The sequence below is a fragment of the Melanotaenia boesemani genome, chromosome 13 (genome assembly GCF_017639745.1).
Source record: "Melanotaenia boesemani isolate fMelBoe1 chromosome 13, fMelBoe1.pri, whole genome shotgun sequence".
Classification (NCBI taxonomy): Eukaryota; Metazoa; Chordata; class Actinopteri; order Atheriniformes; family Melanotaeniidae; genus Melanotaenia; species Melanotaenia boesemani.
This window is the reverse complement of record NC_055694.1, coordinates 14,156,702-14,182,580: the sequence shown is the minus strand read 5'-3', so window position 1 is coordinate 14,182,580 and position 25,879 is coordinate 14,156,702. Positions and strand designations below refer to the sequence as shown.

Sequence of the window (25,879 nt, the reverse complement as noted above, 5' to 3'; positions counted from 1 at the left end):
TTTCACCTAAAACGATCAGTTTTACCATCATGACACACACGTACACAGAGGGAAAACAGTACCGGTCTCACTGGTGATATATGCACTGCTTTAACACCTGCTTCAAAATTCTAACTGAACTTACAAAAGATTCATTACACACTGTAATTTCATAACCAATTTATTAAGTGCACTGTATTATAATGTTAGAAGAGCAGATTCCATTAAAAAAGTAACATTGAGCACAGAAAAGATTGATTATAAAATAAATTTTTCACCCAAACAAAGCTCATGCACACCAAAAGCCCTTTTATCAGCATTTCAAGACATTTAAAAATAACAGTATCACTAAAATAATTCTGTTTAATCAAGATCATTTTTCATTAAAATGCTATTTAATGGTAATTCCTTGTCCACCTACTGAACATACCCAAGACATTTATAATAATCATAAAATTTAAAATAAAGAAAGATGAAGAAATGTATTATGACTGTACAGTGCTCACATTGCTTTGGCTTTGGGTTGGACCTTCAAGAGGAACATTAACATCCCACAACAGTGCATCAAACATACAATCACAGATTCAAGTGCTGAATTATCCACAAAGCAATGTTCATAAACCCGTCTGATTCTGCATCCACCTTGGAGAGAGAGTGGTTGTTCCCTGGGTACCACAGTAACCTAAGAAACACATGGTAGAGAATTAGTGAATAAGCCACAGCAAAACAAACCTGCTAACACAGAGCATTTCTAACGCAACAAATGAGTCCTGCTACTTGAATGTCTGCTTACCGAACTGGGATCTGCTTTGCTTTCAGAGCTTTGTAGTATTCTATTCCTTGCTTGTGAGGTACACGCTTGTCGTCTTCCCCCAAAGTAAGTAGTACTGGTGTCTTTACCTAAATGGGAGATTACCTCGATTACAACATTGTGTAACAACAACAATCAAGTCGCATGAACACAACCAAGCGATTTATGCATATATACCTGCTCCAAATGTCTAATGGGGGACTTGTTTAACATCTGTTCCCAAACAGCAGGGTTAGGCAGACAGTCTGGACTGTAGTCATAGCCAGCCTCAACCATACACCTGTAAAAATTACAGTTTATTATCAGCAGGGAGGAAATAACTATGACTGCACAAGGTTTATAGTACTCTAGTTTCTAGAAGAACCCACATTTCTGGTGAGGCACAGACATCCTTTATGATGCTTTCTTTTTGTCTAAATCTAATCTAAACGGAGAAATGTATCTTTTATTTCTCCCAACATCTCTCTGTCCTAGCAGTGAGGAGTTGTTCTCTGACAGTAATGCAAGTCATTGCCATTTCCTTGGAAACAGCAACATTAGTGAGCTTTGCAAATAAACACTTAACGGCTTGTACAGACAGTCCAAACCACTGAGGAGAAACTAATTTTTTAAATATTACTTAAATAAACATAAATCAAAATCTCATTTGCTGCAAGACTTTAAAAAAATATATATATATAAAATTCATAATTATTTTAATCAACTTATAATGAATAAACAAATGTGGTCAAAAGGGTGGGATTGTGCATGCCATGACATACCAGTCTGGGATGTCTGTGCTGCCAATCATAGAAGCCAAATTGATGACAGGGTTGCGGGCCACACAGGCCTTGTAGAAGCCCGGGTATTGACCAATCAGATGACAGGCAAGGAAACCCCCATGGGAGCCCCCGGAAACAGCCACTTTCTGCACGTCAAACTCACTACTTTTTAGAACACTTTCAACAGCAAACTGGTGGGAAGAAAAACATTAAAAAACATGTAAAAACTAGGAATGAATCAGAGTACTGCTATTTAAAACCAGGACTTTTAAGAAACTAAGTAAAACAAGAGCAACACTGAAAGTCAGTTTTACAAATAGCAGCATTGATACATTTATGCTTTGAAAAACATGACCACAGCTTTGAATATTTATTTCTCACTGGTGTTGTTTTGCTCTTACGTGAACATCTTTGACATCCTGGGTGCCCACATTGCCCGGTAACGAGAGGATACTGTCCTGACCGTAGCCAGTAGAGCCTCGATAATTTACTAAAAACATAAAGCAAACAATGATGTTGAGCTGTAACAATGTAGACACCAATGTGTAGTAGTGGGTTTAAGTGTGTGTTGTCTGATTTTTAACTGAAATTTAGCTTTTTTCTTATTGACATTTTGCAATTGGCAAAGCAGTCTATACTGATTTTTTTTTTTTTGTTTGTTTTTTGTTAACATTTTAAAAGGAAGAGAGTTCTGATATCTTCTGTTGACCATAATGCTGCATTTATTTCAGTAAAACTTTTTTTTGTTGTTGTTTTTGTCTGCTTTTTTCTTTTCTAGATCTATGTGAATGCAGTTTGTTTTTCAGCTTCTAAAGAAATATAAAGATTTTAAAGATTGGTGACAATTCAGTTTTTAGAAAACTGAGGCTTTAGGAGGCTGTGATTGAACAATGTTGGAGTTTTATGTTTATTTGTCCCTTGTTAACTTGGGTCTTCAGGGGTTTATTGACAGAATTCTTGCTCAATATTTGGTCTAAATCAAGCACATGGACCTCTTGGATCTCAGGTTTTTGTATTTGTATTTGGTGTTTGGACAGTTTTAAATGCCAACAAAGCTAAAATGTTTGTCCTTTATTTGTTGATAAGTGAGATAATTGAAGTAAACAATTATAAAAGAGACTATGGTTTGCAAAACTGAAACTCCAGTGAGAATGCTGATCAAATGTAAATGAGATTTAAAAAAGACTTACATAGAAAATAAATGAGCTCCATGAAAAGGCAAAACTTTTTAAAGCGAAAGATCGATTCAGCTGAGCAAAAATGCAAAAGCCTTATTGTGGTATTTCCCAACGAGGAACAGGAAACCCAGATGGACTACATTTACAGGTAGCATAGTACCACACAGATTATGTGGAAGATAAGAAACAGAGATTTCCTAAAACTGGAAGGCCCCTTTTGCGAACAGATCCCATGGCTTCAGATTTACCAGCTGCTCACCGATACTTAACATGAAATCTCTCCTTCTACCAAAACATTAAGGAAACATTCCTTAACCAGAGTCTAAATACTAAACTACATCTGTATCTGTGAATGCCATTGCTGAAACAGCTGTTCTAACTGTATGACAAAAAAACAGTACATCTTAAGAACAGTCAGCGCTGATAAGAACAGAAGGTGTAGCTCAAGTATTGTTTTCTAAAATGCCCAAATCAAACCAAAGCAGTCTCTAAAGGATGAAAAGGAGACCATGTAGAGGATTATAAATGACCTATTCATGCTAAATACTGTATAAAGCAAATATAGCCTATACTTGTTTTTTGGGGTGTTTTTTTTTTTCCAAACAAACAAGACAAAAATGTCTTTATTAATAAAAACATATTAAGTCAGGATTATTTGTTGCAGTTAAATGTCAACAGGAAATTAGAGAAAAGAAACCAAAACTCCCTCACGGTAGATGTGTTTGCATTCAATTCCTTATAATTATTCTGAAATAATTTAAGGTTGATGTCCAACATCTCAAACTAACAAATAATAGGCCCAAGTAATCGGCCAACTGATTAACTGATCTAGTCTGGGGAACATTATCTCAACTATTGAGGCTTATTTTGAGGAACATTAAAAAAAATATTTAATATTAGAGCAGATCTTTACTAACAATGGATAAATCCAAATATTAACAAAGAGAGTTTAAAAAAAAGTTGAACTAATCATGCTAATGACGAATGAATTTCTGCCAAGTTCTCACTAGCGGATTATGTCTTTTATGTATTAAGTAAATGACTTCCCTCAAGAAAACACTTAATGTTAAATGAACTCACCCAGTAATACAGCAAAGCCCATCCTGCACAGCACGGAGGAGGACAGAAGCCATTCAGCTACAGCCACAGAGTGAGGACCACCTAATGAAAGAAGCAAGCTGTGTGTTAACTATTTGTAACACGCAGTTCAATATATGGAAAGTTCAAATATTGGGGTTATAAGCTCCATTAAAAATGACCAGTCTTTTTTTTCATAATGTGATTGAACATTTTACCACTAAGCGCATCGTTGTCATAGCAACCACAATCTGCAATGCTGATCTCATCAGCAGTAGCTCTTGCCTGAACTAAATCAAATCCAAACACAACTCAATCCTAAAAATAAATCCAGCATGGATTAGTGGCACAGGTTTATTACTTACAAAAGAAAGTCTTTTTTTTTTTGGGGGGGGGGGGGGGGGGGGGGGGGGGGGAGTTAAGATGTTGCACAAATATGAACAATTATAAACCAAAATATTATCAAATAGTTTGGTCTATTCTAGAAAACAAATAATGGTGGAGGGGAACCAACCATGAGGGACGACGACAAGAGGCAGCTTCATTTCCTCCTTAACCTCCTTCGGTTTGATCAGCAAAGCTTCAAAATCAAGGCCAGCTGGAATACAGAAAGGTCCGTTTTATTCATCACACAAGTGGCAAAATGCTCAGCGTAAAACACTCTGCTCTGACTTGACTGTACAATAAAACTGTGCGGATGTAAATCTTAAGACATGAATAACTAAATTCTGATTCTTAAGTGGTCCTAAATGAATCTGAATCTCTTCAAGTCCACTGTTTGCAAATAAAGCAGAGGAAACGTTGGAAGCATAATAAAGTGTACATCATTAAAAAGTGGGTTTTTTTTTTTTATATTTAGAGAAGGTTATTTCAACTTTTCACAGTACAAACATTTTCAAATAAAATATGTAGGCTTAGTCTTTTACATTTTAATCTTTGTATTTAGTACGTACATACTTTGGCTCAACTGCCAGTTTCATATCTAAAGCCTTTTAGGATTAAACAGGGACATTTTTCTTATTGAATATTTATTTTTCCATTCAAAATTTGTTAGGAGCTTTGGTATAATGGTGCAATTTGTGACCATTGTCAGCTGGACTTATTCCAGCTTATAACTTATTCAGCTTATTTCGTGTCTGGGTGTTGTTACAGTTGTTGCTAGTAAACACAGACTGTAGGCGGAAGGTCACCATTTAATATAAAAACAAGCTCATCTGTAACATTGAGCATTCGTTGTGCTCCAGAAGTACATGTACTATCAATTTGATAACCTATCAAAATAAACGCTGAACAGTCCATAGTGCACCAAAAATGCTTCCCCTTTACTGCCGACAGGATTGGCTGCATTTCCTGCAGAATGTCTCGTTGCTTCTTATAATTTACAGCAAAACTAGCATCAGCAACATCAACATGTCAAAAGTAAGCAAGCACAAAGAGACATTAAGAGAAGTTAACTTTGCTATACAAGCAAAACAAGCTTAAAAGGCTGATTTTTTTAAGTTGTGAAAACTGTGATGACCACTTATTATTTTATGAAAACACACTTACAAAAAACTGTGAACTAAGAGACAATCAAATTTTATCAGTTATATGGCTGTTACCAGACATATAGTTATCAAATACAGTATTATTGTCATAGCTCCTGACCAGGTTAATGTACGCTAATATAGGCAAATATAATGCAATATAAATCTTATTTAAATAATCTTAACTGCACAGAGACATGCTATTTATTCAAAAGATCTTCATTGTGACTCCTGTCAAAATACCAAAAATGAATAAAAATTAAAAAGATTTTTCTTACAGTATTGACTGTTGTCTTGCTCTGGGGGAGGAGTGAAAGTCATGACCTGCCATTCAACATCGGGTAATGTCTCCGAGTCCTCCAAAGTAACCCACGCCACTTCTTCCTGGGAATCCCTGCCTGGGAGGAAGCCCACCCTCTGGACACAAAAAAACAAAACTGCCATAAGTAACACAGCCCCTTCTATTATATGACAATCCGTTTTTAAGTATCAAGGCATCTGCAAAAGCTTTGCAAAAATTCCTTTTATAAAATGCTTTATTCACACCAAGTAAAAGGTTTAAAAAAAAAAAAAGAAAGAAAAATATATTTTGTAATGAAAACACTGATCCTACCAGACTTGGGGGGCTGTTGGGAGAGCAGCAGCTGACCACCATCAGGTCTCTCTCTATGTTTAGCAGACACCAGCTACCAATATCAGATTCTGCAGAAACATAAAAATCACCACCCGATAAGAAAAAAAAATTAAATAAAATAAAACACTGTCCTGAGATAAAGCAGCTATTAATCTAAGATATTAAACACCTAATCACATTAGTAAAAAACTCCAGTTGTATACAGATACTCACTTGCAGTCAGAGAGGTGATCTTCCCTGTGCTTATATCAACCATCAAGAGATCCTGTTACACCAAGATCCGACATGAATGCAATGCAAGTATAAAGTGAACTGCACTGTAAATCATTTTGTCTTTTATATCTTATTTTGCACTATAAAACTCCTGTTAGCTGACTGTACCTGACGACTGCGCTGAGGACAAGCAATGATAACACGCTGACTATCAGCTGACCAGCACTGGGGTGACAACTGGGAACTGTAGATGCCAGTGAACCCATCTGTAAACCCAAACAAATACACAGTTTTTAAATGCATACAGAGGGCTTTATATCGAGTGAAAAAGCTGTGCTTATGTAGCCACAACAAATTCCTTACCTTCTCCAGGTCGCTTCACAATATCCACCACCACAGAGGTCTTCTTAGTATACCAGTCATACTTAAAAAATAAAAAAAAACATGAAAGAAATGAGCAAAGACTGTGAAAACACGTGTTTCTGCTTACTTGTAAAAGTACTTCTCCAGCTAATCATTTTAACTGAAAACAGCCCTCTTTGTTGAAGGAAAATAAATATGTTAATGATTAAAAGAGGCTCCATTCTGTCTTACCATGCAGAGTCTGCTGCACTGCATGTGTGGCCCATAGACAGAACATTCTAGATACACAATTCGGCACTGGTCTGGGCTCAGCCTTGGGGAGGACACTGCACTGGTGTCTGATGAAAGCTGCTCTAATAAAGCCAATAAACCAAGACACATGTTAAACTGGAGTAAAATTATAGAGGAACATTGTATATTAAAGTTTATATTTTAATATTAGCATATTACATAAAATGTATTCATACGTTTATAAAAAAAAATAAAAACTCTGGTAATGTTTATAATTATGGAAATATAAAATAACAGAACAAGTAGGAAAGCAAGTAATGATTTTGCATTATAAATGCTATGTATATCATATATAACATGGGTAAGTCATAATACTTCATGCGCTTGTAATGCGGGAACACTATGAAATATTAAATTAATACAAACATTTGTTGTTTTCATAAGTATTAAATGTTCAAACTTTAGCAGAAACAAGTGTCAACTTACCACATTTCCCACCAGTAAGATCCACATAAAACAAAGATGACCTGAGAGAAAACAGAAGCGTGAATGATCTGCACCACAAGGTTTTTTCTGACAGTCTAGCTGTTATCCACCCATATTAGTATCTACCCCTAAAAAAAGAAAGATGCCTGTTCTCTTACACCACTTTTGTCATGCCTACATGACATCAAAGAGTGAATGGCCACGAGGAAAAAGACGGAGGCGATAGTGTTTGGGTTGAATGGCTCCAGTAGGCCCTCCCCAGTTGATCTGGGCCCCTTGTCTAGCTTTTTAAAATTTTGGGTTTGAAATTGGACAGTGATTTTAAACTAGATCGCCATATTAAATCAGTAGTAAAGTCTTGCTTTTTTAACCTTGGTCAACTCACTAAAGCAAAATCATTTTTAACTGCTCTGCACTTTGAGACAGTAATTCATGCCTCCATCACTTCCCGGCTGGATTACTTTAACACACTTCATCTTGGAGTCAGCCAGTCATCTTTCTCCAAAATGCTGCTGCTCGTCTTCTGGCTGGAACGCGTAAGAGAGACCACATTACACCTGTCTTAGCATCGCTTCACGCCTGAAGAGGCTTTCGATCTAGCATGAGACTCTTGCTTTCTTGTTTTTCTCTTTTAACTGCAATTGTTTCTGTTTTTTCTTTCCATTTTAATCTACTTTTAAATGTATTGCTTCTACACTGTGTTCAGCACTATGTTCAAATGATGCTGTGTTTGTTGCTGTGTTGAGTTATCTGATGGGTGTAGAATGTCATCACCTCCTGTTGGGGCAGTACTTGAGGCCAAGTCTGAAAGGCTCATGCCACCAGCCGACAAAAACCACACCTGTGTCACCTGGAGCCCAAAAGGCCTGCAGAGATGTAAATCAAATCACAGCGGGACAAAACAAGTGTAACATACTGGAAGTACATGAACATTAGAGCAAAGCTGCACATGACTGCCACTGTTGTGCCAACCTGTCCAGGTGAGATATTTTCAGGCACTCCTTCCAACACAGAGACGTTGTCGCCCTCGATGTCCAAAACACACAGCACTGGACTGCTCTTGCCAACTAATGCCTCTCCCCAGTCCTCATAGTAGATGAACTGCTCCCCCTGCAGGATAAAATTAAACAAAAACTGTTGAACTAAAAGTAGTAGGAGCCGAATGAATGACTTAAACCTCTGGCCCATAAAAATGTGTTGTGTTTAGTTAATTAAATTGTATTCACTTTTACAGTATCCTTTTTTTCCACCCTCATGGTTTCCTCTTCATCTCCAATACTTGACAGTTCTGGTGACTCTGTCTACAAAGACAAAATAAATTACTTTTTGTTACTTTCACTTTCTTGTCATAAATGGTAAATGAATACCTCATTACATAAAGCCCTGAAAACATGCTTCACTGCTCCCTTGGCCACATTAAAAAAGTGCCGTCAAGGTATGTTGATTTAAGAAATAATGCAAAACACCTGCGGTTCACTGAAAATGAAAGACCATCCTGTACATAATAAACCAGTTTTTCATGTTTCTATGACAGTGCAATAACTGTCCTCCCAACAGCATGGAACAGCAACAGAGATGCATTTGATCTGGCTGTGCTTCAAGTGTAAATTTGCTCAAGTAATTAGCCCATCACTACTGCAACATTGCTTGTCCAAGCATGTATAACAAGGTTTCTTAGAGAATGGGAAACAAGTTCTGCAGACAGACCTGGAAGAAAGATTCAGCCTTGGGTCTCTTTCTCTCTGCCACATACAAAAGGTGGGTCTCAGAGTGTGACCAAACCAAGCAGCCAAACTGTTCTGAGGATGCGAAACAGTGCGATTAACTGGCAGTCACAGGAGCAACATCTTTAATAAACTTCACTGAAAAGAATAAAATGCTAACGTTCCCTAAAGCTGACTCACCATCCTCATAGACTTTTCCATGCTTCTTTAAAGCTGTTAGATTGATGCTCTTCATCTTAATGTTTTTACTCCAGATCTGAAAGGTAATAGGAACAAATAAGGAGAGAAAAAAGTTCAAAATTGTTTAAACTCGGGTCACACATGGTTTTTTAAAAACTACATGCCAAAGGTAAAAAATTAAACAGAGACATCATTACAGTGAGGCAATAAATAGCCAAACAGGACAAAGGTGATGAATTTAAAGCTTAGTTCAAGCCAGACAGCCACACACCTCCAGAAACTGTTTCTCCTCTCCTTTGACTGTGCATTCTCTGACAACTGCCTTCATTTCACCAGAAGGAGAATCCTTACTCAGCATCCTGACATAAGAAACAAATGAGGAAATGTAGTTTAGTGTGTTTCAAGTTATGCCTGGGAGAATATCTTTGTCTTTGATAATATATGGCATTTTGTACATACTCTCCTTTGATTTCTGTACAGTTTCCTGAAGCCCCAGAGTAGACCACAGACTTGTCATCATGGAATACGATATATTGTCGACAAAATTTGACATTTTCATTCCTCTCAAGATCACGCTGGCTCCATTCTGCAAATGAAAACAAACAAAACTGTGATCATCATGTAAAAGTTGTTGGCGTAGTTGTGGCGTGATTCAAAATTCAATTTACCTGTGTAGATGTTGCTGTATTTGCCTCCATACTGGGAGGTGATGACTGGCCCCACGTCTGCTCTGCTCAAAGAGGGTAAGAGGCTGAGCTCTCTGTAAACTTTGGCGATTTCCTCCGGGTTGGTCATTACCTGACAGACCGCAACAGAATAAGCACGTCTCAGTGACAAGCACTGTCTGACAGCGAACAAAGCCCTATTCATGTCCTAGCTAGGAAGCTAATCTTCCATACAAAGTTGGTATAGTTTCGCTCAGTCTAAAGCTAAAGACACAGGCCAAAATTGACAAATAATTTTGCTAATTTGTCGTACAAAGCAATCAAACAAAGCAGCCGAGTGTGAAACAGCAGTTTCTTTTTACCTACTTGACCAGGAACTTCCTGCTGGAGCTGGCTGCAAACAATTAAACCACGTCTGTCTGCTAGCTTTACTTGAGAATTGGCTAATTCAGCTGTTCCTAAAATTCTGACAACACAACTCTGACAGCTCTTAAATTGCACTTATGAGTGGTCAAGTACCATTTCTATAGAAAACGAAATAATGAATAAAGTAATTCAATTAGTTCTATTTATTCATACCCGTGACTCCATGACAGGGAGTGAGCGTGCTGCTAGTCTCTAAGTTGACAACACAATGGAGGCGCTCCACTGTAAAGCTAGCCACAGAGCAGGTAAAAAAAAGTTACAATTTCCTGTTGTAAAAATAATGGCGTATATTAAAATAATTCCTTGTTATTCCAAAACATAAAACTTCAGGGGTAACTTTGTGTTGAATAAAAACATATTTACAAAATATGCAAGCAAATTACATTGCTTTTAATTGGTCAGTGAAGTTTATTCGTCTCAGTAACACATTCATGCTATTTTATTTTGCAGCAAGTTCCGTGACATCTGACCGGAAGTCAAAATAGAACTTGTAACGCTGTATTGATCTTCGACTACTTTATATTGTCAAAATTTGATATGAAAGGTGTTATGTTTTAACATCTATATAGACAAGCTAAACATTTTGAATACATTTTTGGGTGTGTGTACGACACCTGATGCATACTGTTGCTGTGGATAGAGGGTACAAAACCTTTAAGATCAGCAAACTGTTAAAAAAGTTTGTCATAGGCCCAAAGCCAGTCAGATAGTAAGCCAGGTATTTTAATTTAAAAAAAATCTTTGCCATCTTAATTTAATATGTAAAAGTCTGGCACACGTGCCAGACTTATATTTATGTAATTCTCATTTGCTTTAATTACCATCTAACCAACTATTTTAGCACTAAAATTCCAAATTAATTTAAAATTGATATTAACATGGCACATTGGCTGTTAAACTTCTTTACACATGGGCCTGAAAGGGTGAGAGAGAATGGTGCAGTGTCAAATTGTCTTTTCTCCTCTACTGGTTCTCCTCAAGGATCTGTCCTTTCACCCTTGCCACACACTATATTCAACTAAAATTTGAAAAGGTCCATTTAGAGAAAAACTTTTGGAGCCAAGGTCCAGGAGATCACAATGACTGTTTAGTGTGTTGAATAACTTTTAAAGTTTAATTCAAATAAGACATACATGACTCATCTCAAAAAGACCTGGGGTAAAACCTAAAACAAATAAAAACTGCCTCCTCATGTTTTTTAGGGAAACTGATGTCTATCAGCCTCACGGATAAGGTTTTTTGAGGGGCTGCATGGTGAGCCCTCTAATACACTCTGCTTCTTTATCATTCATTCATTCATTCATTCATTCATTTTCTGTACTGCTTTGTCCAATTAAGGGTCTCGGGGAAGCTGGAACCTATCCCAACAATTAGCAGGCAAGAGGCAGGGTACACCCTGGACAGGTCGCCAGTCCATCACAGGGCCATCACAGAGCGACAAACAACCATTCATGTTTACACTCACTCCTAGGGAGAACTTAGAGGAACCCATTAGCCTAACATGCATGTCTCTGGAAGGTGAGAGGAAGCCGGCGTACCAGGAGAGAATCCATACATGGAAAGAACATGAACTCCACACAGAAAGGCCACTGTTCAAACCTCCCTCGACTGAGGCCCAAACCAGTGACCTTCTTGCTGTGAGTCTTTATTATATAAATATTTTACATATTTACTATTTATTCGCAGGCATTGTCATTGTTGCTTTGTCAGGTGAAGTTGTGTACACATGTAGGTAGGTAGATAGGTATGTGCCAGTTCGGACAGCCACGGTAACAAAACAGAGCTGTTGACACTAACTCATGAAGCAAAAGGACTGCTGCATTCACGTTCCCTGTTCTGCATCCAGGGGTTATTGCTTTATTCTGAACAGCTGTGAGAGAATCAGGACGGCTTCATAACAGGAGCAGGGCAAACCCAAATAAGCAACTACACTCAAGAAAGCAAGCCCAAAAACCTGACTGACAATATTTGTAAGCTCAGAAGAGAAGATGGCTGAGGATTCACTGCGGGGCAAAAGAGAAACATTTGTTTGGACTAATGAATAAGTCGAGCTTCTTTAAGTAATGCTGGACTACAAAGCAAAAAAAAAAAAAAAATCTTGAGGAAGGGTGGATTGGGGATCGGCACGTGTTCGTCACATTGACGTCATTTCCTCTATGGTGCTGTTACACTGTCCTCACAGTACCCCAGACTGTAGAGGACTCAAACCTATCCACTTTGGTACTTGGCTTCAGACATGGTCAGTTTCATGGAGGCTAATCCCTGGCTTCGTGGGGATGAAGAGGTGGTTTGCTAAAATACTTTTGCGGTTTTACTGCAATCCGGCGTTGTGGGGACGGTCCCTAAGTCTGCTGTATAGTGAAGAGGACAACTTGTGCCTTTTGTTCGGGCACTTTGTTAAACGGTGCTGGCAAATCCACTTACATCTGAACACGGAAAAACTATTAGGACATGGTGATTGATCCTATAGAAGGACCTCTCACTCTTCATCACATACCGACATTAACAGCACAGATGTAGAGATGGTGGAACAATATAAATACCTTGGTATGGTTTTTACACAATACATTTAAATTTTATGCCAATGTGGAAGCGCTCATTTAAGAGTCATTGATGCTTGTGCTTAGAAATATACAGGCTTTATTGCAAACAGAAAAATTATGAAGCTAAATTATTTGTCTCTGTTTATGTCAGAATTTTCTTTGGAGACACTGGGTCATGTAGACTATTTATTGAAAAATATGTTTAAGTCTTTTTTGAGGATTTGCGTTTTACAGAAAACCGTCCATTTGTTGATTGTCCCTAACTGATGCTGGCCAGAGCAATTATCTTTCAATATCCAACCTAAAACTATTTTCAGTGCGGTCAGATTACTTGAGGATGAAGGTCAATCTGTCCCATGGCAGAATCGTACAGACCATGTACAAGTGAATACTAATGATATTTTATTAAACTTTTATTAATCACTGATACTCTGGTACTGGTAATCTGGTAAAATACTTACCTAATTAGCATTAATCAAAGGCTAGTTGGCTCACAAAGTCAATAAAAAAAACTACACACACATTCATTCATTCTTTATCTCGACCACTTATTCCATTACGGGTCGCGAGTGAGCTGGAGCCTATCCCAGCATTTTAACAGGTGAGAGGCAGGGTACACCATGGACAGGTCACCAGTCTGTCGCAGGGCCAACATAGATAGACAAACAACCATTCACACGCACACTCTCCTAAGGAGAATTTAGAATAACCAATTAACCTATCATGCATGTCTTTGGACAATGGGAGGAAGCCGGAGAACCCACGCATACACGGGGAGAACATGCAAACCCCACACAGAAAGGCCACCACCCCCCAGGTTCGAACCTCCCCCCCAGCCGAGGCTCGAACTGGCAACCTTCTTGCTGTGAGGCTGCGGTGCTAACCACCACACCACCCTATATATATAGGCCTATGTTATATATATTATTGTCCCCTCGCCCTCCGTGGGCGGTCTCATCCATCCAAGCTCGGGTCCTCTACCAGAGGCCTGGGAGCTTGAGGGTTCTGCGCAGTATCTTTGCTGTTCCTAGGACTGCACTCTTCTGGACCGAGATGTGTGAGGTTTGTGAGTCAGTGAGTGTTGATTGTGGGTTTTGAAAATTCCATATTTCCCACATTCTCTGCATGTAACCCCTCTGACTAGGGTTACTGGAGTAGTAACATTCCAACAGAGCCTTGGTCTCACCTCTCTTCCATTTCCATCTTGTTCCAGTAGCCCACTTCTCGCCAGGGTGCTATGGTTCCCCAGCACCTGACACAGACCTTGTTTGACCGGGCGACGTCTGAGGGCACAGAGGGTCTTGCCTAAGGACCCACACTAAGTGTTGGTAATAGCCCCGGCTGGGATGTGAACCCAGGTATATATATATTTGTCACTGTTGGCATTCTGTACACTGAGTTTTAGTTTTAGTAGCCTAAATATTGATTTAACATAAATACCTTGTGCATGTGTATATTAATTGCATCTATCTGTTTATTTTCATATGAAATTCCATGGTTAAAGCTCTGCTCTAGATTCTTTGGCTATAATTATTCATTATCATTATTCATAAGTATGCATTGTCATACTTATCATACCAATCTCTGGCTTTTTAACAAGCAAAGTCCCCCAAAATGGGCTTAAAAATATGCTTTAAAATTGAGCATGCCCATTAAAACAACGCCATGGTGTGCGCGAACTGGACTGTGGCAAGATTGAACGCCAGTGCGGACGTTCGACCCCATTGGCCAACAGCGCGGCTGAGACGTCTCAGTATTATTGTAGAGGTGATTCTATGGCAAACGGCTTGCCACATGATCAGATCGCGGAACGTTGTTCCGCATCAAACGTTCCACGTCAGTTTCAGTACGGACTGGAACACCGTTTCGGTCTTGCCGTCAGTCAGCTGGGTGGGTAGGTAGGTGGGGTCAGAGAGAGCCAAGATGGCTGATTTTGAGGAGCCGCTGTCAGATGAAGAGAAGGTTTGAAGACTAAATCGTTATTCACTGCATATTTATTTAATTGGTATAAAAGCATTGATGATGCATGTTTATGTAGGTTGTAGATTATGTTCCTAAAAAAGAGTGAAAGTTTTTTTGTCACCCACTGAAATGCTAAACTTGTGTTTTTGAGATACTATTAGCTGCCTAGCCCATGCTAGTGAAAGCTTATAGTTTGCTAGCCCCGGTATCAGGTGTTTTATTGATGGTTTCAACCACTGGATATTAGAAACTTTTTACTTGTCTAATAAAAGTATTTACGCCTACGTACAAAATCGTTTTGCAGCGTCCACGATATGCTGCTTAAACTACGTTGTGAGTACGTGTTCCTCTTATGTCAGCTAACATTAGGAGCCACCGTTACTTTGCTTTAGATTTCTGGGTCAAACAGATTCAGTTGCAGCTCAAATGCTGCAGTTGGCCAGGGATCATTGTAGATGGAGCCTCGTGGTGGCACTCCGAAGCCATTTACAGCTGCACACAATGCCATTTGGAGGGCAAACTCTAATAAAAGCGACTGTGCGCTGCCTCTCTTCCACGAAAGGTAATTGCAAATATGCCGACAAACTCCTAAAAGGCGGATTTTAAAGCTTTAATTCAGAGGCGACCTTCTTTTGATTTAATCTGGAGGGTTTTATGGAAGTCTAATGGAAGTCTGATGACGTTTCACAGTCCAGTAGAGAGTCGACGAGATATTTGAGACATATTACAATCCAGACAAGTTATTTTAAATACAAGGTGTATTCTGTAAAAGTTTCAAGATAACATTCACTGCGGGAGAAATTCCCCCACAAATAACAAAAGTTGAAAAACCAAAACAAAATACGATTATTCAGTAAGTCACGAAAACGACACCTAATTATTTAATTTTTTGTCGATTATATTTCCAAGTAAATAAGTAGTTTGGTCATGAAAATGTCAGAAAATCGTGGAATCGGTGTATCCTATAGACTATGGTGATGCTTTGTAACCCATGGATACCCAGTTTACTGTTTTAGATGGTTATAAATATAGGATATAGTTATGTGCAGTTAAAGATTTGGAGTTGGTAATTCATTTAACGGTTGACATTTTATCATTTAATTAATTATTGCATCTTTAATTGTCTTTTTATCTGATTTTTAATTTATAGGTTTTTAACCTAATGTCTATAATCATAGCATTAGCATAAGAGATGTAATCTTTCAAATTTGTTCTTGCATTATTTCTTTATTTTCATGACCATTGAGTCATATTAATCATGTGCGTCAGTATGTTTTCTTTTTTTTTGTTTTTTTTGTTATTTTCTTCATAATTATGATGATTGAATTAACTGGATACACTGAATTTGCTTCTACAGGTCCGCATAGCGGCCAACTTTGTGACTCATGCCCCTCCTGGAGAATTCAATGAGGTCTTCAATGGTGAGAAGCACATGTGGCAAGATGATGTTTAGATAATGATACTGAATCATCTTAACTACTTGGCTTTTGGTCTATATGTTTAATCCGTTTGCCTCTTAAGAGCACTGACCAAATAATAATGTCTTTTTGTCTTATTAGATGTACGGCTTCTTCTCAATAATGACAACCTTCTTAGAGAGGGGGCTTCACAGTAAGTAACATTTACGTAACATCAGAAATTCAAATATTTACAAATTACAGTAAAAAAAAAAAAATCTTTTAAGATTTATAGTCCTTAGACAGTGGTTAATGCAGACATGTTTATTGTGCAATAAATCATTTGAAGAAAAAAAGAACTTCTCTTAAAAAGATTGTTTTTATAAATTATGAATGCCTACAATAAGTTTGTACCAATTTGATTTTTTTCTAGCTCCTTTGCTCAGTATAATATGGATCAGTTTACTCCTGCCAAAATAGAGGGATATGAAGAGCCGGTATGTTTCCTCTTCAGATTTTAATTTCCAAAATGCAAAAGCATGAGACAAGATTCCTAAAGCTCTCATGTCATTCCTTTATAGGTCCTGATCACAGAGCATGGAGACTTGGGTTCAGGGCCGTTTCTGGACCCCCCGTAACAATTTATCGTTCCGCTTTGACCACCTAAGGAAAAGAGGTCAGTGACGTGCAGCCCTATGAAGGAGAGACGACTCTGAGAAGCTGGAGAGATGCCTGTGATACTGCCCCTCAGTGCTACGTCAAAGAGCACTACCCTACTGGAGTCTGTACGGTAAGTTTGTGCACAAAACGTTATGACAAAATAAGAATTTAAGCTTCACTCAGTGGATTCTATCCTTACCCATAACGTCTGTGTAATGCAGGTTTACGAGAAAACGGTTGATGGTCAGCAAACGATTATAGCCTGCATTGAAGGGCATCAGTTTCAACCCAAAAACTTCTGGTACAGTATCCTTTCTGCAAACAGCTGTTTAAAATCAATTCATGAAATACTTTATTAAGTATAACTTGATCTCTATTACAGAATTAAAATAGTAGGTGAATTGTTATGTTTGACATGCTACAGTCCGACCATAACTTTAGACTTTTGCTTTTTCTCCCAAAGGAATGGTCGCTGTAGATCTGAGTGGAAACTTACCATTGGCGGGTCCACTGCTCATGTGGTTGGAGTATTGAAAATCCAGGTAAGTGTGTGTGTGTACGCATACTTTCAGATAAGGGCCAAATCCTTTATCCTCCTGGGAGATATTGATATAACTTGCTTGGTTAAACAGTACTGAACTCTGCTACTGGCTCCTGTCAATGGGGATGATAACTTTTGTAGGCTGTATTGATCGGCACCACTACTACATTCTTTGTAACAATCAGTTTTTATCATGCCTAGAAGGACACCTGTGCTAAAGGGGATGACCGTAAGGCTCATTTACAATTTTTTCTCAGTTTGTAGAACAGTTGTTGGTTGCGTCATTGCACAATACAAGGAGGAACATTCTGACCAAAAACAAATCTGGAAATGGGCTTTAAGACATCCAGTGCCTTAGATGGTAGGAACCTCTTCCAAAATGTTGGTTAAATTGGTGTAATTTGACATCCACACAAAGTCTGACCTCCATGGAAGATGCTCAGAGCTCCACCTCAAAATCATACTGAAGAGAAATCGGCTTCCATTTTTGGTAGGGCTGCATGATACAAGCCAAACTTCTTTTCTTATATGACTGAAATGACGAAAAACAAAATATGCTTGCATTTAATACAAAATGTGCAAAGGATTTATTTATTTCTTGCTTGATGTCACAATCTGTTTTTATTAATAACAAGAAACAAGGACTACAGCTACCTAAGGAAGTTTTCATCTGTCTAGGTTCACTATTATGAAGATGGGAATGTGCAATTGGTTAGCCATAAGGAGATAGAAGATTCAATACCTGTGACTGTAAGTAAAAATGTTTTCTGTTGTCATGTGGACAGAATGCCAACAATGCATTGTAATGTCTAGATTAGTTCTACATCCATCTCCTTTAGAGTCTAATTTTGTGTGTCTGGCAGAATGAAGCCAAAACAGCTAAGGAATTCATTGACATTATTGAGAATGCAGAAAATGACTATCAGGTAAGCTACCAATTGCTGACTTTTTTTTTATTAAATGGCATAAAAATGGATTTTACTGTTACATACTTGAACAACATAAAAATATAGTTGAAAACAGTGTAACTAAGTATGTTTGACATTGGTTTCCCTCCATCTCTTACCCTTAGACTGCGATCAGTGAGAACTACCAGACCATGTCTGACACCACCTTTAAGGCCTTGCGTCGCCAGCTGCCTGTCACACGCACTAAGATTGACTGGAATAAGATCTTGAGTTACAAAATTGGCAAGGAGATGCAGAATGCTTAGAGAGGCACTGACCAGGGTGAGACATGCTCCTATGGGCAGATAAAACCCTCCATACATGCGCAAGGACTAACCAAAGCATAACTATATCAATATGGGGCAAGGAAGTCATTTAAAAAAACAAACAAACAAAAAAAAAAACACAAAAAGTACTAAAGGTTTTGCAGACTGTTAGGCACAAATATCTGTCTGCTGTAGAGAAGGTGCAGTTGTGGGAATGGATGATGGTTTGAAGAAAGTGTTTTCTCTTGGATGTGTGAGCTGTGTTGGGACAGTGCAGGGCTGTGCTCGGGACTGCTACGTTAAAATTTCCTTCGACCATCTAAGGAGTCAAAGACCTCCATAAATTCAGCCTGACAAGTTCTATAATTTTCTTTGTGAAAGTGACGCAGAGCTGCAGACATGTCACTGCGCTCAGCACACAGAGAAGCACAGGAAGCAGATGACATGAGAAGCTAAGCACACCTCCATCTATCAGGGTTTCACTTTAGAAAAATAGGAATTTTGTGAAAGTTTCTTTTGTCATTGCAGTTGCCATGAATAGGGAAACTGGAATTTAGATGCATTAGTGACATCAGGGCAGTTTCAGGAAAAAAAAAGCAATTGGTATCATACTCAAATTTCAGCTTTGCTTCACTCAAAAGAAACAAACTCATTTCTAATCCAGCGAATAGCATTTAAGTATAGCACAATCCTCAGCATAGCTCTGTTCCTGCACCTGTTTGTCAGTATCTGTTTGGTCTGAGGGAATGTTGACTTGTTTTCTGTTGTGCTCAACTGATGTATGGTCTCTTCACCCATGTATGGTCTCTTCACCCATGCAACCTGTGATCAATGAAATGAGGCAAAGCGACCTCTGCGCTGCTGCATCCATAATTCATTCTCTGTTCTCTTTCTGTGGCAACACCTCCATTGCTGTACAGCTTTTCCTTTTAGGAAAACATACTCATATTTAACAAGATTTATTTGCCAAAATCTCTTTCCTATGGTAAAGAACTCCATCCTCCCACTCATGTATGCAAATGACTATTTTAATATGCTGGTTTATGTTGGAGTCCTAGAGTATTGCACTCATAACTGTAACAAATTGTAATAATCAATGCCAAGTGAATGCAAAGCAGTCGCCACATGGCAAGATCATATACTGTAAATATAACGTGTCTTACGTAAGGCCACGTCATACTTTGTGTCACATAACTTCTGAGTAGGCTGACTTTATCAGTTACTTGTTATCTATACTATGTGCTGTGTTCAACCCTCACAATGTACTACAACTGTGTGCCGATCAGTTACAAAACTCAATACTGTACTGCCCCATTATGTTCAAATAAATGAGCTAAACATCTTGGCTTTTTTTTTTTTCTGTTGCATGGAGATATTTGAATTTTGTTTCTATCAAGATATAAAATTTCCAGCTGAGATTGTTGAAATGCTACTTTAAAGGAAACAAAACACTTTAAGGCTTGAACAATTTATTTAAAGCAGTAAGTGTGGCATGTGGTCATGATATCCTTATTCACTTAAACGCATTTAAAGGAACATGGCTTCCCCCAAAGACGGCATTGTGTACACCTACAGATTTTAAAAGGTTTTTACTAAAATATTTGATGTGAATGAATTCTTGGTTTTAAACCAAAGATGTAAGACATAAAATAATACATCTGTTAAAATAATCTCATCTAACAACTAATACTATGTTAAAAATCTGCCATAATTACAAAAGCAACATTTAGTGTCCATTATGTTAAAAAAATTATTCATATATCAAAGAATTCTTGTAAAACATTGATACATTATCATCCTATTTTTGCGTGAAGTAGATATCAACCTTCCCTGAAAAACTAGAGGGGGGAGGGGGGGGGGGGGGGGGGGGGGGTGATGCAGTGACTGCAGTGCAAAATGTGCTTTCCCTTTTCAAGATAAGACTTACAGAAACAACATGCATGTGATGTTTATTCATAGGAATAATCTGAATACTTTTACATATGTACAGTGTTAGTGTTTATGTGATCCACCTCCATAGAAACTGCATAAGCACTCAGAGGGAAAGCATTTAAAACTATTTACTATTTCATGTTAAAATGGTGAGGCCTTTGCTACACTCCACCTCCACACAGCTCAACCCTTTGTTTCTATTCAGCTCTCTTTCTGAATATATTTTGTCTTTTCTTTCTAACAGAACCAGTAGCTTGTGCATCACAAGGATGGGAAAACTATAAAAAGACATCCCGTTGACATTTCCTTCTTCAAACGTAACTAATCTCGGTCACTGTGGTAAAGGATGGAAAACAACTGATAAATACTTAAATTCTGACATATAAAATAATTATACACAAAGATGGCAAGATTAAAATAATATACTGCTTTTTTTAAAAAAAGGATAATATATTTGTAAATGGATTTTTCCAATTGTTTTTCATATAGAGGTGCAACACTGCATCTGTTTGAAGCAGTACGTCTTTTAAGTGTTTTGACTACTAACTTTAAGATGCTATGAAGTCAAGAAAGAAGGGATAGCAAATATGGATATAATAGTAACTGCTGATTTAGCCCTAACTTGTTGAATTAGTGTTCATCTGGTCATTAGCTGCTAGAAGATAAAACCAGATCTGATTCCTTAGCTGCCTCCTGCCCGCTGTTGCCATGTCCACAGTTCCCTGTCAGCTCTGGGAAGAGGGTGGTCCGAGCAGAGTGACTTGGTGAGCCTGGAGTTGGACTCATGCCTGGCCTCTTCGGTGGAATAGGAGGTGGATAGGTCTTCTCTGAGCGAGGAGTGAGAGGGGAGCGTATGCCTGGAGATAATGGCCCTGAAGAAGGTGACCTCCCCCCTGGAGGTGATGCTGCTAAATTGCGGTAGTCTGTGCCAAATGGAGAGCTGCTGATTGGTGCCAGCTTGACTCCAGCCTGCTGGCTGGTAAAGCGAGACAGCACCTGAGTGACGGTGTTGCGGGCCAGCTGCTTAGCTGTGCTGTGCTCTGGTGGTGGAGGGGTTGAGGAGGTGGTGGGGGAAAGGTCTCTGGGGGAAAGGGGACCACCATGCTGCTGCTGCTCCAGCTCAGCCTGACTCTGAAATTTGTGCCTGGCAGCCTGAAATCTCTGATTGACTCCAGCCTGGTAAGAGGACTGGTGGAAGCCTGGGCTGCCCAGACGCTTTGCCAGAACTGGAGAGGAAATGGGGGAGGAGGATAGGGAAGATGAAGCAGTGCTGGAAGGAGAGTGGGGATGAGGGTGTGGTAGCTGGTGAGGAGGGAATTGTGTAGGTGTTCCACTTCCATTTTCTACCCCATTTTCTTCTCTCCCCTCCTGTGATGGTTGTGTCTCCTTATGATTGTGAAGGCCATTAACCTTTGGCAGTGGGGTGGATTTTGGAGTTACGGTCATCTTCCCATCCGGCTCACTCTGAACAGTGTCGGATGCCATTACCTTAGACAGTGACTCCTTCACCTCTGTCACAACCTCCTTTGCGTCTTTACATTCTCGAGGTTCAGCCAACCTCTTCCTCAGTTCGTCCACCTGTTTCTCAAGCTCCCTGCTCCTTTCTTCCTCAGCTTTGAGCCTGGCCTTCATCTGCTCCCGTTCTGTCTCGAACTCAGCCAGCTGCCTCGCAGACCTGACCTCCAGTTGGGCTGCCCTGCTCTTCTCATTCTCAAGAATTTCCCTGAGCCTCTCTAGTGCACTGGTCTCTTCTTGCAGCAATGTGTGAAGTTGCGAGACCTTCTGAGCTTCCTCCTGAGCCTGATTGCTGGCCTTCTGGAGCTCTAGTGTCAAATTTGAGGAGAGCTGCTGCTGCTGGGACAGTGAATCCTCAACCTTGCTCACCACTTGTGCCTGTTCCTTCTCTAACCTCTGCATTGTCGCACGCTCCACCTCCAACTAAAAGAAAACCAGAGAAATACATCAAATCAGGGCAGTTTTTCCATATTTTACCACAAGGAGGCAAAATAGCACTTCTTTTTTTGTCACATTGTGTCAGCACAAAAAACCTCAATGTGTGGAAAATGTAAAAGCTTTCTGAACAGATTGTTGGTTAATTATTTTGTACTGAACAAATTCAAGCTGTATACTTTAACAGAGTTGGCAGCAGCTGACCTTTTATAATTATTAAACTCAGTCTGTCTATGAAGGGCCTGCATTAAGAATCATTTCCTTATCTTTTACTGTACACATGTCCACTACACATGATAAGTACTCAAGTTAGCTTATGTCATTTAATTAAATAGTTAACCTGGAATTGATTAACCCCCATATAAAAATTATACTTTTAATGAGATCCAAAACTTAAAGAAAAGATGCTTGTAATAGCGGACAATGTTTTTAAGATGTACCCTTACTTCTCTCAGCTTTTTCATCCTGTTGAAATTTGTGTCTGTCAAATAAACCACAATTAAAATTGGTCCCCTTAAATAATATAGTCAGGAAAAGGTGTTAAGAACAGTATGTTTTGTCTCTGTGTTAGTAAAGACACAGAGAGGGGTCTGTGTTTAGTGTTTCACCTGTAAGAGAATTACTTGCTTGCATGGCATGTATATGTAAAGTTGAGTTTGCCATGAGGTCATTAGAGGGTGACTACACCTACTTAAAACTTTTGCTAAGTATTTGAAGGAAAGGAAAGGTGATGCAATACAAAGGTGTGTTTTTATGGTTGCTGTACAAAAAAAAAGAAACTAAAGGCAGGAAAGCCTGAGGAAGACACTCAGGAACCTTTTCTTACATAAGACCCCTGTGTAGTAGCCGATTGTGTGCTCACAGTGTGTGTGCACCAGCTGACCTTGCATTAGACATGGACATCCATTATCTCAGGTTTCCTGAGGCCATAAAGCCCCATGGCTGCTGGACAACTAAACAATGGTCTCTTCCTCATCTGTTTCCCATGGAACAGTTCTGTGCTTGTGCGCACTGTAAGAGCGCCTCTGTGTGTGTATTATTTAAAATGCCAGGCTCTCCCCACCCTGCCGAGTTACACAGAGGCGCTGATGCTTCCTTGCTCAGTCACTGGGTTTTAAATCACAGCTAGAACAATGAAGACAGACAGTGTGTAGACAGGAGATGGACAGGGGAGTAGATCCACTACATGTGCTCATGTGCAATTTTCTGAGACTTTCTTTTGTTTTTTTTAGGTTAAACATACATTACAAATGGATACACACACACAGTATTCACACCTGTTGCAGTAGTTTATCCCTTTCACTCTGGAGCATGAGGGCAAAGTCAGCGTGCCGTGCAGAGTCCTGGGCATAATGCTGTTTCTCCTTCTCCAGATCAGATATCATCTGTCAAAGAAATAGTCAAGTTTAAAAAATGCAATCATGGTCTCTTATAAGAGTATAAATCACAAAATCTGCAATAGTTCTCACAATAACATAAAACCATTTGCTGATTAAGCTTTAAGTAATCAGGAAGTAGGGTGGTGGCCTCCTACTTGTGAGCAAAACAAGGGACACGCATTGCCTTGTTTTGCAATCTGTTTCTGAGTGTATTATCTGGGAAAAAAAGAGGGTGTTCCCATGAAATCTGATGACTGTATCATCAACTAAACTTGATTAATGGAGAGTCCATAACAGTTTTCATGATACTGTGATAAAGCTTCATATCTAAGCTCTGAGTGTAGTTGCTGCTTCTCTGCCTCACTTACCTAAATCAATTCAGTAGCAGAAACATGGGGAATAATAAATATATGCTCATGTTCACACACACATCAAGCATATTGTGCTAGTGTGAGCCTTAGTGTCAGCACCGTCCTGCAAACCTGTTATGAATTCGGGTGAGCTGACTGCATATGAGTGTGAATGGCCACTTACCCTCCTGTGTCTGCTCTCAGCTGCAGCCAGCTGTCCCATCATCCTCTCCTGCATCCTCTTGCAGTGAGTCATGACCAGTTTAAGCACAGCCAGAGGGTTTGGGCCCACTGCCTGGCCCTGCCGATGCGTGTGAGGTTGGGTAAGCGTTTGCTGGCGATCCGTGGCTTCGTTGTCCCGCTGCAGGGCCAAGAATGGATCACTGAGGTCGTACTGTCCATAGCGCTCCTGGACAAATGCATCTCTGTGCTCTGCCTAATAGAAACACATGAACATGTATTATACACTTGTTATTTGTTAAATGTAGGCTAAAGGAGAGACTACATCCTCACTGCTGCCTGAGCAGACTTTCATCATGACAAACATATTTTATGAAAGGATACACACTTTAGGGAAACATATAATCTCTGAACATAGTGTAGTGTGTTGTGTGTCCGTATGTGTGGAGGAAATCTGCTGAGTGGTGTTATCGTCAGCATGAGCACAAACAGATGGTCATTCCCGTCAACCCAAACACAAAGAGGTGAGACATGGATGTCCAACCCCCCACAAGGGGCAGATGTTAACTCCTCCCCGGGGATGCAGGGGTGAAGGACTTGGTCATTAAAACGCTTTTTCTCACACACACACACACCCACACTAGAAAGTTGTTAAATGAGTGGTTAGATTATAACTAAACTAAAATAGATTTGCTTAGTGGCCAAATCAAGACAAAGAAAATACTGCAGCTAACTGAACTAGTTTCACTTTACTGCACATTATTCAAGCTGGTTTGAGTGAAACATGATAGGCACCTCGTTGACCTCACTCCTGGTCATCGTGTCATCAGGGGGTCTCATTAGCTACATAAGAGCTAGAAGGTTTGAGTTGTGGAGGCATTTTGGGGCCAGCTTAGAGTAATAGTGATGTCAGCTCATGTGACAGAGTTCACTCCACATGCCTTCAGGATACTCGTCTCCGTCTCCTCATGCAGTCTTTATTGAACACCCCATTCGACCAGCCCCCGTTGCCCCCCTGTGCAAACTCACATGTTCATACATTCCAGTGCTGGTTCATTGCCATTCCTTTGAAAATACCTCCTTTTACTACTGCATTTCCTTCAGCTTCTTTTTCTCGCATGCTCTCAGAGTGTGGCACTCAAACACATACTCACACACGCGTGTGCACCGACACACGCGCACACCCTGAGGGTTTCAGTAAAGAAGCTGTATTTCAGGTTTTTTTTCTGCTTGACCCCTAGCGAAGAGATTACAGAACCTGCAAAATACACTATTTCAGTGCCTTCAGTCCTATGTATTGTCATCAGGTCTGACCCAATAAGTCTCCTTATGTGTGACAGTGAGTACTACTGTAGGTGTAGAATATTTCTACCTCTGCTTCCCTTCTCAAGAGAATCTAAATATGTGTGTGAAACCTTGTGAACATGTTTATGCATGATTGTGTTTTTGTGTTGCCTTCAGAGTAAAGCTGTAAATCCTCTTCATCTAGCTAAAGACAAAACTGAAACTTCCTTAGTT

At 39.3% G+C, this 25,879-nt stretch overlaps 2 protein-coding genes across 4 annotated transcripts in view; one reads left to right on the top strand and one right to left on the bottom strand.

Annotated features, from left to right (window-relative positions):
• Nucleotides 1-144: 144 nt before the first annotated feature.
• The window catches only part of apeh (acylaminoacyl-peptide hydrolase), a 33,822-nt gene continuing 8,087 nt past the window's right edge, over nucleotides 145-25,879 (bottom strand). The window contains exons 3-27 of one of the 3 annotated variants that reach the window (XM_042003535.1): nucleotides 24,366-24,617; nucleotides 23,730-23,837; nucleotides 22,178-22,440; nucleotides 9,832-9,989; nucleotides 9,623-9,749; nucleotides 9,435-9,522; nucleotides 9,164-9,239; nucleotides 8,967-9,058; nucleotides 8,486-8,560; nucleotides 8,232-8,369; nucleotides 8,034-8,125; nucleotides 7,260-7,300; nucleotides 6,774-6,895; nucleotides 6,543-6,603; nucleotides 6,348-6,445; nucleotides 6,180-6,231; nucleotides 5,946-6,034; nucleotides 5,611-5,749; nucleotides 4,321-4,404; nucleotides 3,810-3,890; nucleotides 1,953-2,041; nucleotides 1,552-1,742; nucleotides 968-1,070; nucleotides 773-879; nucleotides 145-661 (exon numbers count right to left, since the gene is read on the bottom strand). In XM_042003535.1, the coding sequence (XP_041859469.1) occupies nucleotides 556-661; nucleotides 773-879; nucleotides 968-1,070; nucleotides 1,552-1,742; nucleotides 1,953-2,041; nucleotides 3,810-3,890; nucleotides 4,321-4,404; nucleotides 5,611-5,749; nucleotides 5,946-6,034; nucleotides 6,180-6,231; nucleotides 6,348-6,445; nucleotides 6,543-6,603; nucleotides 6,774-6,895; nucleotides 7,260-7,300; nucleotides 8,034-8,125; nucleotides 8,232-8,369; nucleotides 8,486-8,560; nucleotides 8,967-9,058; nucleotides 9,164-9,239; nucleotides 9,435-9,522; nucleotides 9,623-9,749; nucleotides 9,832-9,989; nucleotides 22,178-22,440; nucleotides 23,730-23,837; nucleotides 24,366-24,617 (2,832 nt within the window). In that variant the 3' untranslated portion in view covers nucleotides 145-555. Of the gene's footprint in view, nucleotides 662-772; nucleotides 880-967; nucleotides 1,071-1,551; nucleotides 1,743-1,952; nucleotides 2,042-3,809; nucleotides 3,891-4,320; nucleotides 4,405-5,610; nucleotides 5,750-5,945; nucleotides 6,035-6,179; nucleotides 6,232-6,347; nucleotides 6,446-6,542; nucleotides 6,604-6,773; nucleotides 6,896-7,259; nucleotides 7,301-8,033; nucleotides 8,126-8,231; nucleotides 8,370-8,485; nucleotides 8,561-8,966; nucleotides 9,059-9,163; nucleotides 9,240-9,434; nucleotides 9,523-9,622; nucleotides 9,750-9,831; nucleotides 9,990-10,194; nucleotides 10,242-10,407; nucleotides 10,485-22,177; nucleotides 22,441-23,729; nucleotides 23,838-24,365; nucleotides 24,618-25,879 lie in introns of those variants that run through there. The other 2 variants (XM_042003536.1, XM_042003537.1) reach the window with 2 other exon arrangements.
• capza1b (capping actin protein of muscle Z-line subunit alpha 1b) lies at nucleotides 14,661-19,912 on the top strand. Its single transcript, XM_042003541.1, is given in 12 exon segments — nucleotides 14,661-14,759; nucleotides 16,117-16,180; nucleotides 16,319-16,370; nucleotides 16,590-16,653; nucleotides 16,738-16,785; nucleotides 16,787-16,825; nucleotides 16,827-16,946; nucleotides 17,038-17,117; nucleotides 17,280-17,358; nucleotides 18,036-18,107; nucleotides 18,221-18,283; nucleotides 18,430-19,912. Coding segments are annotated over 12 exon segments (861 nt in total). The 5' UTR covers nucleotides 14,661-14,720; the 3' UTR covers nucleotides 18,571-19,912.